Source organism: Pholcus phalangioides, unplaced genomic scaffold, assembly GCF_987345545.1.
Source record: "Pholcus phalangioides strain wild (caught in Gottingen) unplaced genomic scaffold, Ppha-v1.0 ptg000031l_1, whole genome shotgun sequence".
Classification (NCBI taxonomy): domain Eukaryota; kingdom Metazoa; phylum Arthropoda; class Arachnida; order Araneae; family Pholcidae; genus Pholcus; species Pholcus phalangioides.
This window is the reverse complement of record NW_028301621.1, coordinates 5665344-5680397: the sequence shown is the minus strand read 5'-3', so window position 1 is coordinate 5680397 and position 15054 is coordinate 5665344. Positions and strand designations below refer to the sequence as shown.

The 15054-nt window shown below is 33.1% G+C and overlaps 1 protein-coding gene across 1 annotated transcript in view; it reads left to right on the top strand.

Moving 5' to 3' along the window:
• The window catches only part of wapl (cohesin release factor wings apart-like), a 71724-nt gene that overhangs the window by 43425 nt on the left and 13245 nt on the right, over positions 1–15054 (top strand). The window contains exons 12-13 of the mRNA XM_089252993.1: positions 1862–1977; positions 5714–5848. Of these exons, the coding sequence (XP_089109119.1) occupies positions 1862–1977; positions 5714–5848 (251 nt within the window). The remainder of the gene's footprint in view (positions 1–1861; positions 1978–5713; positions 5849–15054) is intronic.

The following is a 15054-nucleotide window of genomic DNA, read 5'->3' as shown; positions in this document are numbered from 1 at the left end:
TGTATGCTACTTCATCTGAGAATTTCAAGAGCGTTGGTCAGAACACCTATAAATGTGTAGGAAAAAACACAAACACGCAAGCCATTGAAGAGATATGTTTCAGAGAAAAAAAATCCCCTGGAAAAAAAAATGATTCCAGAAACCTAAAAAGGAAGACAAAAAGAGTTATTTTAAAACATAAGAGGATGCTTAAAATGACACCAAAATGAAGATAAATGGTAACCCTAGGTATATTGTGTTGTATCTGATTTTTCAGTGCTGCCATCTACATTTCAGAAGATTAAATATTTGTACCATTGTAGACCTTTTGCTCTGTGGTGAGACTTCAAAATGGGGAGGTTGGCTTGCATTCACACTTTGAAGTTGGAACCATTAAAAACCAACTTCAGCCAACCATCATTGTGATGATGAGGGGGCTTGAACCTGCATTCTTGCAATGCCAGTCCCTCACTGTGACATAGTTGCCAAGTCTCCAGAAATTTCTGGGAGTTTTCCAAATTTTAGCTTCATCTAAAATCAGCGTTATCTCTCGACCTCCCGAAAAGTTTTTGAATCTCCCGAATTTTTACAAAAACACAAAAAGTCTCTAATTGTCCTTAAAAATTCTATACTTCATTTAAAAAGAATCCCCTCTTCTGAAAACAATCCCTAAGGAATTTCTTCATGACAAAAGGTCTTTTTCCTCTTCCCCCCCCCCTTCTTTCAAAATGATGTCACATATCGTAAATGGGGGAATAGTGGGAAATTCCTTTTTTAAGGAAGTTTTACAAACCCTCTGATGGTGACAAGAAAAGTTGTTTGTCTTATCGTGCAGGGAAATAGCATAGCAGCCAATAGTTCTGAATAATAATTGAAGATTATAGTGATGCGTATGGCATGCATAAACATTGGCCATAGTGGAAAGACTGACATCATCACTCATGTGAAGTAAAAAAATACATCAAGCAAGTGCCACAAAAAGTCAGTGTTGTTCAAAAATTGATGCTTTTTCCCTTCATCTTCCAATGATTTTGGAGTCATTCGCGCAGAATGTTTGTCCACATCATTTCTGATTAAACATAATATATATACCGTATATATAGTCATGTATAATCCAAGTTTTTTTGTGGAAAAATTCCTCCTTTCAAGTGGGGGAGGGGGGCTTGGCTTATACTCGGGTCAGTTTTTGATGTGAAAATATCTACCCCCCCCCCCCCCCCACAATCAGTAGTCATTTTTGTAGCAGTGTTCGAGAAACCAGCGTTATTGGTATGGGATATGTTCAAACCCTGCAGAACCGATAATGTCAAAGCTGAAGCAAAGAAATCGAAAACATCATTGGCTTTGATACCATACCATCATTGGCTATGATATATACAAGTCGGCTTATACACAAGTATATACAGTATATTTTTGTTTTAGATCACCATTGAAGTTTTGATCTTCCAATTTCGCTTGTTTTTTGCTTAGGGATTTTATTCCCAAGGGTTTAACTTCCATGTGTGTAAATTCCCTATTTTATTTGGAAAAATCTCTTTGTATTTATTAGGGAGTGGTTTTAATATAAAATACATATATGTCTACGGGTCTGTGCGCCAATCTCCCTAATTTTCATTTTCAAAAGTTGGCAGCTATGCTGCGACCACCAATGGCATGTAAGAAAGGGCTCCTGTTTGCCAGCCACAAATTGATGCATTTTTTATCTGCTATACAATAATCATCTACTGTTCTAGATGATCACAAAAGTTCTTTTTAAAAAAAAAACAAATTTTTGTTTTTGAAGTTTTGAAGGTACTGGTAATATGACTGTCATATATTTGGTAATTAATATTAGATGTTTGGGAAATTAATCATATTTTTAAAACACATTATTATTTTTCAGCTTCAGCATGTGCTCGAATAGGATCAGAAACAGGTTTGATGGAGAATGTCTTGATGTGTATTTTCCAAGTACCAAGAGCTGTACCTATAGACAAGCGCTTTGATCTTCTAGTTCTGGTAAAAATAATCTGCTATGAAGGTTTAGGATAGTTCTCTGAATAGTTATGGATCTATTCTTTTCTTAATTAACCATCACTAAATATCATGACCTGATTGAGGATTCAATGATTCATTAATCCAGAATTTGTCATTTTACTATAGTAAAATGCAGGGCTCGGCGGGTCACTTTTTTCACTAAAAGCCACTTTTTTAGAAATTGGTCACTTTTATTATGTATTGTCAAGCCCAAGTCACCTTTTCCATTTTTTTAGCAAAAAAAAAACCATGACCCTGGTCTCTCACGCTTTTCTGCTGTGGGTGTTTCTCTTTTCTTTAAGGAGGAACTTTACAGGTTTGAGTTCGTTAATTTTCTCCCTCCCTTCATTGAACTACTATCGTAACTCTCTTCCCAGGAGCATACCGGGGCTACTCTCTTTCTTATTAGCCCTGAAGCATACCGTGTGACATCAGCATAACTTGATTTCAAGGAGTTTGGAATGAAAGCTCCTTGGTTGAAGAGTCGTTATTTTATGGAAAAGCCGGTCGGAAATAAACTGGAATGAAAGGCATATATACAACAAAGAATCCCCCCCCCTCCTCTACTACTATTTTTTCTTATTTCCCCCCACATGCTCCTTCGTTCTTTCATTTTCATCCTTTATTTTATTTGATTTTCAAAGGTTTTAGCCCTAAGGGTCGAATTTCTTTCTTAAAGCATCACTCATGTTACATTTGTTGTTTGTTCTATCGTTACTTTTGTTAATTTTTTAAAATGTTATTTGAAATGATGATTTAAGAGGGCCCATGTAGAAACTAACTGAGCAGAAGAATACTCTTGTAGCTGGCCAAGGTTAAAGAAGCGTGCAGGTATTTTGAATTTATTTACAATTTTAAAAAAAATTATCCGATTGGAAAATCTCGTTCTATCTAGAAATAAAATTTGATCTATGTTTTCTAACTGAATTTAAATCTCAGCAAGAAACCGTAGCCCCAAATATGATCGAAAGGAGAACTATTTATGAAAAGATCACAGAATCCTGCAATTCAAAGTTTAGTGTACACAATGGTTTCCAAATCAGATGGAAATTGGTCATCAGGCTGATAAAAACTCAGTTAACTTGTATTTGAGCCGAGCTGTGAATAGAGGCAGATTTAATGGTGGGCACACCAAGGGCGCCCTTGGCCCCTACTTTATACTTTTTTTCCTAATTTAAGTGACTTAATATTTTTTTTTCTGCCCAGGGCCGTCAACTGACTTTTATCCACTTCTGGCCGTAACTTAATCTAGACCATCTTTACGATACTTATTGGTGACTTAATACTAACATCCTGTGCTCTATTCTTAGTTTTATGTAAAAAAAAATCCCCCTCCCCCCCTTTTAGACCTCGGAAATTATCAAAACGTTTTTGTCTCGCAGTAGTCACTGTTATGGCCACAATAGGAGAAGGCAAGGATCTGATTCCACAGGTGCTGAACGAAGAAGAGTAGCGAGTTTGCTCTTTTTCTGTAAAAAAATGGATACTGGCCCTGGGCGGTAGTAAAGTTTTGTTCCTATTTGTGGCACGTGGGTTGTTACATATCGTGATCAGATCCAAAACCAGTGAGGGGGGCATTACTCCAGACAGCATTTTTGATGGAATGGTATATTTAAGAAAAGGCAATGAATTCCTTTGTAAAATTATCTAATTTCACAGTCAAGGAGCAGTAAAATTACATTTCCTCTCCAGAAAAAAAATCATATACTTGGTAAATTGGGTACCCCGGGTGGAGGCGAATTCACTATTTTGTTCATTCAAAATTTCTGAAAGAGTCAGCGTTAACGTGGCAACTTTTTTTTTTCCACTAAAATAGGTGACCCTGACAGCAGCATCTGTAAACTCTATGTCGTTGATTCAATTTTTGTGTTCATTTATCCTAATTTCCCACCATATTTCTATTGATTTTCTCATATTGCCGCTTATTAGGTTGATTAATATTATAAACTAGATATATTTTTTTTTTGTGCCCTTTTTTCAGCCATCTTGAATTGACCACCATGAGACGGCAATTCCTTGGCGCGAAATAAGTCGCCATGTTGCCACTTATAAGGTTCATGGGAAATTTACCAGGAAAGGCCACGGAGTCTTTTTCTGTTGAAAAGGAGGGGGGTGTGCGTCAAAGTTATACTGGTTCTGGGTGATGGAGTAAATGTTTCTTTGAAGGAGTGTATGTTGTGTATAAAAGAGAAGAAAAAATATATTTACAAATTTCAAAAACCAAAACAATTTCAAAACTGGTTTATTTTCTCCCTTACCCAAGGGCAGTATTATTTTGGTGCCCTTCCCCCCCCCCCCCTGTAATTTTTAACAGAAAAAGAGTAGACTCTGCACTTTTCTCAGTCCAGCTATAGGCGGAGATAGACTTGAAAGTCTTAGGGGTGCTTCACGATAATGATGTATGTCAATTCATATATTGATGTACATCACATATACACAGTCTGTCTAGTGGGAAAGGTGACCGATAAGAAATAATGTAAAAGACAATGTTTATTTTTTACTTACTCTAGTTTTTATTCAAAATTGACTCCTTTTGAGTCAATACAGTACTGGAAGCGGTTGTAAAATTTTTTTGAGCACTCCTGAAACTCATTTTTTGGAATTATCTTGAGAATCGCGGTCGTAGCCTTCTGGATGTCTAAAATTATGTCGAAACGCTTTCCTTTTATTGCCATTGTTAGTTTTGGAAATAGCCAGAAGTCGCATGAAGCTAAATAAGGTGAGTACGCACAATCTTGCATTTGGGGGCCGGTGCATTGTTGTGCAACAACGACCATGTCATACAAACCTAGGTATGTGAATAAAATTTACACTAGTTAAAAAATTAGTGTCATTCATACTGTCATTCATAGCATAACATGAATGAAAAATCCACTAGAAAGTGGATGGGATAAATTCTCTCATCAAACCTTGTGTTATTTCATTATTCTTTTTTCTTTTTGTATGTGAAAACTTTTTCCTCTTTTGAAATTTTTCCTGCTTAGATTGATTTTAATATGGGTTGTGGAAAGCAATATGGGTGAAAGGCATTGTAACTGTTACTTATAAATGATGTAATGTAATTACTCTCTCACACATAGTTGCTGGTAAATTTGATAAGTTATTAAAAACTTTTCTGGTTAGCAGAATGAGTTTTAGTTTGATTAAATTATTTCACACTATTATGTAAAAAAAGGCAATTTCAAAGAGTTCCATTAAAATGCAAAGTTTAGTAAAAACTAAATTTAATTTCAATTTCTTGGTGATAAAAATTCATTGTCCATTTGGTCTCTATAAAAATATTTTGGTCACTATTCGGTCAGTTTTTAAAAATATTTTGGTCACTTTTTTGAACATTTTGGTCACTATTTTCACTAGTTTTGAAGCCATGATCCATGCTGAGCCCTGTAAAATGGCATGAAATCTCTCCCCTTCTTTAGCTAAAATTTTATTGTCCTATGCTCTAGATGTGATTCACCTAGAGCCTTTTTTTAGATGAGGAAATGTATTTCATTTCATGGTCTTAATAACCATTTTTAAATATTTTTCTATTTTTTGTCTCACATATTTGTTTTCTTCTCAATCATTTAATGCATTTAATATTTTTCTACTCATCAATTTTTTTTTACAGAACCTATAACCAATCTTTATTACAACCTTTGAATCTTGATAGCTTTGTGAAGTTAAATTTTGAAATTTCTTGATTAATTCTTTAAAAAATGTTTTTCTCATTTATCAGTCTCTAGGCTTGATGATAAATTTGGTTGAACATTGCTTTCAAAATAGAAAGCGTTTCATGGAAACTGTATCTTTGGGCTCCTTTGACACATCTAATGATGGGCATGAGATTGCAGCTGCAGAGGGACTAGTGGAGGTTAGCAATTTTGGTGTATTTTATATGTATATTTTTTTTATATCAAAATAAGAGAAATGACAAGGGAATGTAAATATGTGCGCGTTGTGCTCCTATATGTAATGTGCATACACAATTACAAATCATGCAATTAGTTATTAGCCTTAGTTCATGCAAAATGTAACAGATGCTTTTGAAGAAACTGTAGGGTTTTCAAATGTATGTACAAATTTTTTTCAATTTGTCCTGCGAAAGGTGTCTGTAGTTATTTTTTCGCTGTTCTCTATGTCTGGTAAAGTGATTATGTTTCCACGATGTCAAGTAAGATATTGACCAGTTTTGGGACCAATCAGTAAAAAATTTAAGTGAATGAGGGCAAATTTTTGTGTGGTAACAAGTTCCATATTTTTACTGTTTAGCTTCCCTTTGGCCTCTGTAGTGCCACCAAAACACAAAAAGCCATTGCAATATTAAATGGAAAAGTTGAAATAACAATGCTAAATGAAAAATACTATAGCTTCTATAGGTGCCTCAGTAAATACTAGATTCAGAATACTTGCAGTGAGGCAATCTGTTATTTGCACCCATGGTGTATTTGGTGGTTTTGTGCAAATGTATTTCCAGTATGTGTGTGTGTGTGTGGGGGGGGGGGGGAAGGAATAACCATAGGTTTTTTTTTTTTTAACTGTACCATCGGAAGTGCCCTAGGAGCTCTGATATGAAGAAAGCATTGGGTGGCGAGGTTTAGGATCATTGTGCTTCCTTACATGCAACTTGCAATGGCATAAGGTTTGTGTTCGTGGATGTTGGTAATGTGTGTTAAGTGAAATTTTATTTGAAATCAAACCACAGTGAAACCTCATTGCAATGGTACTCAATGTAGCAATAAATCCTCCTAGAACAACAATTTTTCAAGTATTGATTAGAATTAGCTGTGTTCAACTTCTCTCAATACAATATTATTTAATATAAATTCCTTCCTCTACAATGATATGATTTTGAAATCGCTACAACAATATATTTTCTTTAAATATCTCACTCAAAATTGTCTTAGATTAATTTTAACTTATAGCGTCTAATTGCATCAGTATTTTGCACCACATGACCACTAAAAGTTTTGATAAAGTTATCTGTATTTCTACCTTCTATTTGGAGATACAAAAGTGCAATACTATAAACCACTTATCAGGGCCGATGCATCAAACTGAATCTGTAAATAAACTAATCATTAAAAAGTTTTCGCAGCGAATAAACAATTTAACCCCCCCCCCCAACGTCGAGCCAACTGCATATATTATGCTTTTCGATTATATTCTTTAATGATCTATTAATCGGTTATATTCTTTCATGATTTCTGCATGTTTGGTATCACCCAAAAGAGGAATAATGTGGCTTTTACAATCATAATTATTATATTATTTTCATTTATCATATTTTATTGGAAGTGAGGTTTGGTGCTTAACACATGGAAATCCGAGATATTATTATAAAGAGCACGTGTTTTATCCCATTGAGGTAATATGCCGTGTATAATTTTTTTTTTTTTTTTTTTATTAATAATTCAAAACAGCACACATAAATACATGGACACAAATATACAAAATAAAATAAAGACAACAAAACAAAAGACAAAACATACACTGTGCAGCTCTTAGGGACCCATTTGGTCCGTCCTAGAGCTTAATAAATATTATATATAATAAACGGCACGCTCGATTTATATTTATTTCATTTCATTCATTTTTTTTTTTTTATTATAGATATTTCAAATTTTTCCTTGGTTACCTATTTATATTTTCAATAAACCTTTCAAAATTCGTTATAGAGTTTGAGAATGTGAAAATTTCTTTCTTGAGATGTTTATTTATTCTAAGGTCTGATAATTTTTTTCCGAATTTGTTACAAATAGTTGGTCCTAGGTAATTTATAATTTTTTGAACAAGGTATTTATTTGTTTTTGGAGTTATATACAAGAAGTTGTATCTATTTGAGGTTCTATCGTTATTAGTTTTAAGAAATAAATTATGGTTTTTAGTCATAAAAATTATCATTTTATACACATAAATTTGTCTTAGATCAAGTATTAAAATTTCTGATTTCAGTAGATCTGGATTATTAAATAACATTACCTTACGTTTTATGCGATTATAGATGTTATTTAAGTTCTTAATATTGTCGTGATAGGCACCTCCCCACACTGTAATAGCGTAAGTTACTCTTGATTGGATCCAGGCGTAGAAAATTGTTTTAAGGAGTTCCGGACTTACAATGTTTCTTAATCTATATAAAGCTGCAATTTGTTTTCTTATCGTATTACAAACATTGTTAGAATGGCTATTCCATTTTAGGTTGTCTTGTATAACTACACCTAAATAACTATATTCTCTTACTCTTTCTATGTGACTGCAAGAACAAATTTGGGAGGGGTATTTACAAACGTGTAATCTTAGTGATATTGGAGTTTCTGGTTTAATATCTCTAATTTTTAGACAGATGAATTTTGTTTTTTCTCCGTTTGGAAGTAATTTATTTTTTGTTAGCCATGTGTTAATCTGTCTAAGGTCATCTTCAACTTCAGTTATCAAATGAGAAATATTTTTACCTTCAACATATAATACGGTGTCATCCGCGAAAGACACTATTCTACCATGCAAATTTAGAAGGCATAATTCATTTATATATATCAGAAAAAGTGTGGGGCCAAGTACTGTTCCCTGAGGTATTCCTTTTTTTATTTCAAGGTAATCACTTTTTTCATTTTCTATATAGACTGCCTGTATTCGTCCATAACAGTACATCTCGAACCACCGCAATAGTTCACCGGCATTCCGGCATTCTCCATCTTATGTAATAACAGAGATGGATCTACATTATCAAAAGCTCTTTTTAAATCGATAAAAACTGCTATTGAATAATTATTGTTGTTGAAGCTCTGGTTTAGATATTCATTCACTTTTGCGATTGCCATTTCAGTGCTTTTTCCTGTTTGAAATCCGTATTGATTCTCAGCAAAGAAGTTTATACGTTTCAAGTAACTAATCAATTTTGTTTTCATACTTTTCTCAACTATTTTTGAAAAAACCGGGAGTGCTGAAATAGGTCTATAATTTGCTAAAAGGTTTTTATCACCTTTTTTAAAAATTGGGTACACGATGGAAACCTTGAGTTCGGGATAGAAAATTCCTTTTATTAGTGAAGTATTTATTAGGTATAGTAACAAGTCATTATGATATCTGGCTATGATTTTGATCATTTTTACTGTTATACCATCATATCCTGTCGCTTTATGTTCATTTAGTTCTGATATTATCTTGTGTAAATCATTGTTTCCAATACCAGATATCATCATTGAAGATATCGATGCATTGCTATCACAGTTTCGAGAAGCACTTATATTAGAATCCTCACTATCTAAGTTTCGATTTATAAAATCTGCATTAAAGTTTTCAGCCAATTGTTTGTGGTTTGTTGTATCTGGCAGGGTAATTTTCTTATTTTTATTCGTTATAGTTTGGTTTATAAATTGCCATTGTTTACGAATATCATTGTTACAATTTAAAAACTTTTTCCTGTAGTATTCGTTTTTCACTATCTTGATCTCTTGTTTCAGAGCTTTTTCGAAATTTTTATATGTATCTTCATAATACTTAACATGGGGGTATTTTTTGTGTTTTTTGTAGAGTTTTTCTTTGATATTTATTTTATTTATTAAATGTTTATTGATCCAATTTTTATCACTTTTTCGTTTTATCGGTTTTTTTGTTTCCCATAGGTTTTTATTCAACGTAATAATGTCATGGAATCGTTTGTATTTATTACAAATATTATCTTCATATACGTTGTTAAGGTTTATATTTACCACAAATTCCTCAAATTTTTTATGATTTATTAATGTTTTATTTATTATTGGGGGAGTTTTGATCTCATTTTTCTTAGAAATGTATCCCAATATTGGAAAGTGATCAGTTATTTTGGTATTATACACAATAAATTTTTGATATGTATTCATTTTTGTTCTATAATAAACGTGATCTATACAAGTGCCCCCATCTCTAGATTCTCTGGTAATTTGATTTATTAATGGGTTAAATCCGTTTATGCACATTGTATCTTTGTAGTAATTGACATCTGTGTTGTGAGCAAGAGTATTTATATTACAGTCTCCAATGATTAACATGTTACTTTTTTTTCTGAGGAAGGTATTCAATTCTGAGTTGAACTCGCTTATGGTGAACAGATGTGATCTATAGATCAACATAATATCTAGTTTTATATTATCAATATATACATTTGTGACTTCGGCCGTTTTGAATTTCACTAATTTTTCGATAGCACCAAGTTCATGTCTAACAAACATAATAACACCTCCAGATCTATTATAATCTCTAAATTTAACAAAATAATCATACTCAGCAAAGCAAACATAATCATTTATATCATATGTGGATATTTCATCTTCCCGAGCCCATATCTCGGTGAGACAGATTTCATGAATTTGTACTTCAAGTGATTTTAAAAATATCAGAAATTCGTCAAAGTTTTTTCGGATGCTTCGAATATTTAAATTTAAAAATGTAATAACATCACCACCATTTCCCTCGTATTCCAATATTTGGAAAAATTTATAGCTGTTTGCGGATCTATAAGTCGAATCAACATCAAATTGATCAGTACTTAACCTCTGTCCAACTGACATAAGCACAAAAATATGAATATATTATTTTCCAATATCAAATATTTACGATATGTTATGAGAAAAAAAATATAGGCTATATTTATTATTTGGCGAAACAATTGATAAATTTGATTTACCCTGCCCCTTTTCCCCATTTTACCTAAACACGTAGTTCTAGTTACACAGGAAAAAATGCAAAGAAAAATTCTGTCTGAATTTCATTCATTACCTTGCAATGGTATGGATTTCTCCGATTGTTCACAGTCATTGTTTTCTTCATCTTCAATTTTCAGTAGATCCAAAAATTCCTCGTTCCATACTCGTATCACTTTAGACGTTGGATTTTTTCGAATGTAGATTTTTCCTTCTTTAACCCAGGCGTAAGCGTAATCGTTGTTAATTTTAAGTTGCCTTGCACAATAGAACAATTTCTTCACAGCTACGGGTAAATGTTCATTTACGTATATCCTTTGTGATCCGAATTTAGGGTCGATTTTATCAGCAGTCAAATTTTCCGATTTTGCTTTACTTATCCATTTCATTCTGCATTGTTCAGATGAAAATCGCACTATAATCGGCTTGGGTTTATTTTTTACTTGAGTTGAAACACGATGCATTACTTGTATAGGTGTTGGGTCAGTAATCCCCAGATCAATTTTTATGGTTTGTACAATGTGTTCAATATTTTCATCTCTATCTTCAGGCACTCCATTTATCTCGATATTACATGCTCGGCATATCGTTTCCAATGAAGTTAGTCTATCACTCATCTCGTACATTGTCCGTTTGAGAGAATTATTTTCCGCTTGATAATGCAGGCATTTTTTTTCCACGTTGTTCACCGTTGTTTTTGTCTTGCTGAGCTTCTTTCCAAGGTCCTTTATGGATGCAGCATTGAAATTTATTGATTGTTTGATATCCTCAATATCCTTTCGTAGATGTTCCTGTTTTTCAAGTACACTGTTTATAGATTTCTCTAACGTATAGATCATCTCAGTTCGAAAGTCCCTTATCATTTTTTCCAGTTTCTGGAAGCACGTTTTGATTGGAATATCACCTATCTCACGGCTAAAATATCGGTAGTTTCCTCGCATTTTGCACATTGCCAATGAGCTTGTTTTCCAGTCGTCAAATGTCCGTCCGGGTTTACACATGCAACGTGGAACACTGTCCCGCAACCAATACACTTGATATTACCTTTTCGTCCAGAGATATTATCATTACATACACTACACAACATTATTTTTTGTTATTTGTATATAGTTATTTAAGTTCAGACCGATAAACAAAAGTTGTTGTTTTTTTCCCTCGTGTGTTTTTTTTTCCAGCTATTTAGCAGCGCATAAAAACCGCGTTCTCTCAGTTCAAGAGCATGTTGCCAAAAAAAAATTGAGTTAGTGATTCTTTGTTACAGCAACAAGGCTGAGTTATAAATTCAATTTTTGGGCTGTGGTAAAAGAGGAAAAAAAATTTACAAAAAAAAAAAAAAAATATTAAAAAATTTAAGTAATACAAGTGATACTATATAATGTTACAGTCAAGATGTTATTTTATAAACATGAGAAATTTCAAATTAATTCAATGATTAGTTTGAAAGTTATAATTTTCAAACTAAGCATATGCAAAATCTGACGATTCTATTTTATTCTCCTCTGACCTACGAGATGGGATTCATTTAAATTTCCTCCGGGCTTGAGGGGTTGAAGTTTTTTTTCTGGTAATACCAACAACACTGATTTAGAAAAGATGTCAAAACCAACATAAATTTGGTGACATGATGTTATTTCTCAATATAACGATAATTTCTCTACAACAATATGTTTTTATGAAAGTTACCCGCCAGGGTTGGTTTATTTGCCGGAAAAAATGTCTTAAAGTAAAATGGATTTTTGCCGGGACAGTGGCAAAAACCAGGCAAAAATTGGCAAAAGTATCAAAAATTATTCTTTTTACTATACCATACATACCATGCTTAGTTTTTCAATTGTGAACTAGTCTTTTGAATATAAAAACTTAAAAAACATATGATACTTATAAAATTGCATGGTATAAAAAGGAATATTTAGCAACCAAAAATATGAAAACAAAAATTTACTATTTCATTGAGTTCATTATTCTTTAGAAAGCAAAGAGATGATTGTGATAATTATTTCTTTTTTAACATTGCATAGCAAAATAGGAGTTTTGAAGAGGTTTCCAATGAAAGTTTATTCCTGATATCAGAATGAATGAATGAAAAGTTTGAGAATGTCCTTTCTATAGCGGCAGAACTAGCAGGACAAATTTGTAAATGTGCTATTAGTTTGCAAAAATCTTTCGAAATGTCACAAACAGATGAAATACTTTCCCACCATTTGTTAGCAGCAACCAATTCAATCACACCAGCAGAAAAGTATGTTTCAGGAAATGGTGATTCCTTTAGATCAAATTTTATTGCTAGGGGTATGTAACTAGGATCTACACTCTGTAACCACTTTCAAGCATTTTCTTTTTGTTCATAATTCAAGAACTCTCCTCTGTATTTCGGATGTAATAAATGTGCAACTGAATGGTATGGTAGAACTGCTTGAGTGAAACGCTTTTGGACTTGGATTATATGAGACTTCAAAACAGATTTTTTTTAGTAGAGAGCACCACAGATGACGGGAATCTGCCAATGTCAAATGATTGCTCTGTATGCTATTTAAAGCATCTGAAACTGGTTTTAACTGCAACAGCAAATCTTAACATTGCAGTAGAGATTATAATCTCTTACAATATTTACAATGTTTGAGTCAATTTCTCTTGAGTGATCATTAACAATCTGAGTATAGAAGCTGTGATTCTTAATGAAAGTATGTCTTGACCAAGAAGATTCAGCCAATGAGCAGAGCATCCACACGTTATAAGTTCATCAGTATATTTCAGTTCAAGCCGCATTTTTTCCATTGTCTGTTACAACACTTTTTATTTGACATTGAAACTTGCTTTGCAGGTCTTTTATTATGTTTCTGCATTTTTCAGTTAAATATTCAGCTGTTTTTTTCGTTGCTCCAGAATCTTCTGCATGCACAAGATAAGAGTTTTCCTCAATCTGGATACAAGCTGCAGTAATTGGATCATTATGTGCCCCAAAGCAGAATGTGCCAAAATCTGCGACGTACGTCGCAGAACAATTAGCGCTACTGAAGAACAATTCGGAAGAATTTTAAGAAAAATTGCAAAAAACACTATTACATGTATGGGGATTTTTACCGCAGAACATTCCATATTAAAGTTACACTTTTGTTGGATACTGCCTTCTTCATTTCCTTTTCCATCTCTCAATGAATGTTGGTAAGGAGGTCATTTGAAAGAACTTTTCCAGATGGTGGGCTATATCCTGGGCGCAACAGTTTCAGCATATTTTTAAAAAGATCATTTTCCACGACGGAAAAGGAAATATTACACCCGAAAAAGAACTTTGCAACTGCTTCATCAATTTTATCCTTTTCACTTTTGCTCGTCTTTTGAACAAATACATCTAAAGGTTGTTGAATACTTTTAAATTTCTTGATAGATGGATTTTCTTCATCTTGGAAATCCTGATTTTCAGTGTTTAGAGCGGGAAGAGAAATTTCACTGTCTTCACATACAAAAGTCGAATGTTCATAATTGCATCTGGCAATATGTGCTTTCATTCATGCAGCTTTATTTACATAACTTTGCACATGACCACATTTTTTTGCACTTAGCTAAAACTTTGCCATCACTTTTCAATTCTAGGAAATAATGCCATGCTTTATCTCTTTTTCTTCTGCTTCTGATCATTTTTAATCAAAAATTATAATTGATTAAAAATTACAATTTACTTATCAATTTTGAAGATTTAGCAAAAAAGGGATAAATACATAAACTACTGAGGTGTAAATGGTGATTTTAGTCTAGGATAGTGACCAGTACTGCAATAAGAATAGGAATAAGAATGTAGCACCAACTTGCCAAAGCCAATGAAAGGAGCAGGAATTAGTATTTTACTCCAGTCCCTCCCCATTCTACTGTGATGCACTTCAAGAACCTATATAGTTGTTTTTCCCACTCCTATGTTCATTGTATCCTAGCATTGTTGTTCATACTAGTGGGTTGTAGTGAGAAAGAGAAAACATGTACTGATAAAGGACTTGGGCAAGCTGCTTGACTGGCATTAATGCTTATCTCTCCCTCTATTGCTCCTCCTACCCCTTTGTCTGCTTAATGAAATGTTAACAGATTCCAGGAAAAAAGGATTTTAGTTTAAAATTATGTACTTTCATATAGCAAGTCAAGATTACCCGAACTTGTTCCATTAACCACTTTACTGATGAAAGGTGTGTTATCTTTGTCCATTCCCAAAAAATACATAAAAGCTTTCATACCTGGTAATCAGAGGACACAGTTGGGAAAAAGGAAAAAATAGATTTACACCCTAGTAATTCTTTTTTTCCCTTCTAGTGAACAAAAAGAAAAAATAATTGCTTGGCCTAATTTATCCAGAATACAAAACAGATATAAGAATGAAGGAAGGGGCATTTATTTTTGTTACAGAAAAACATCA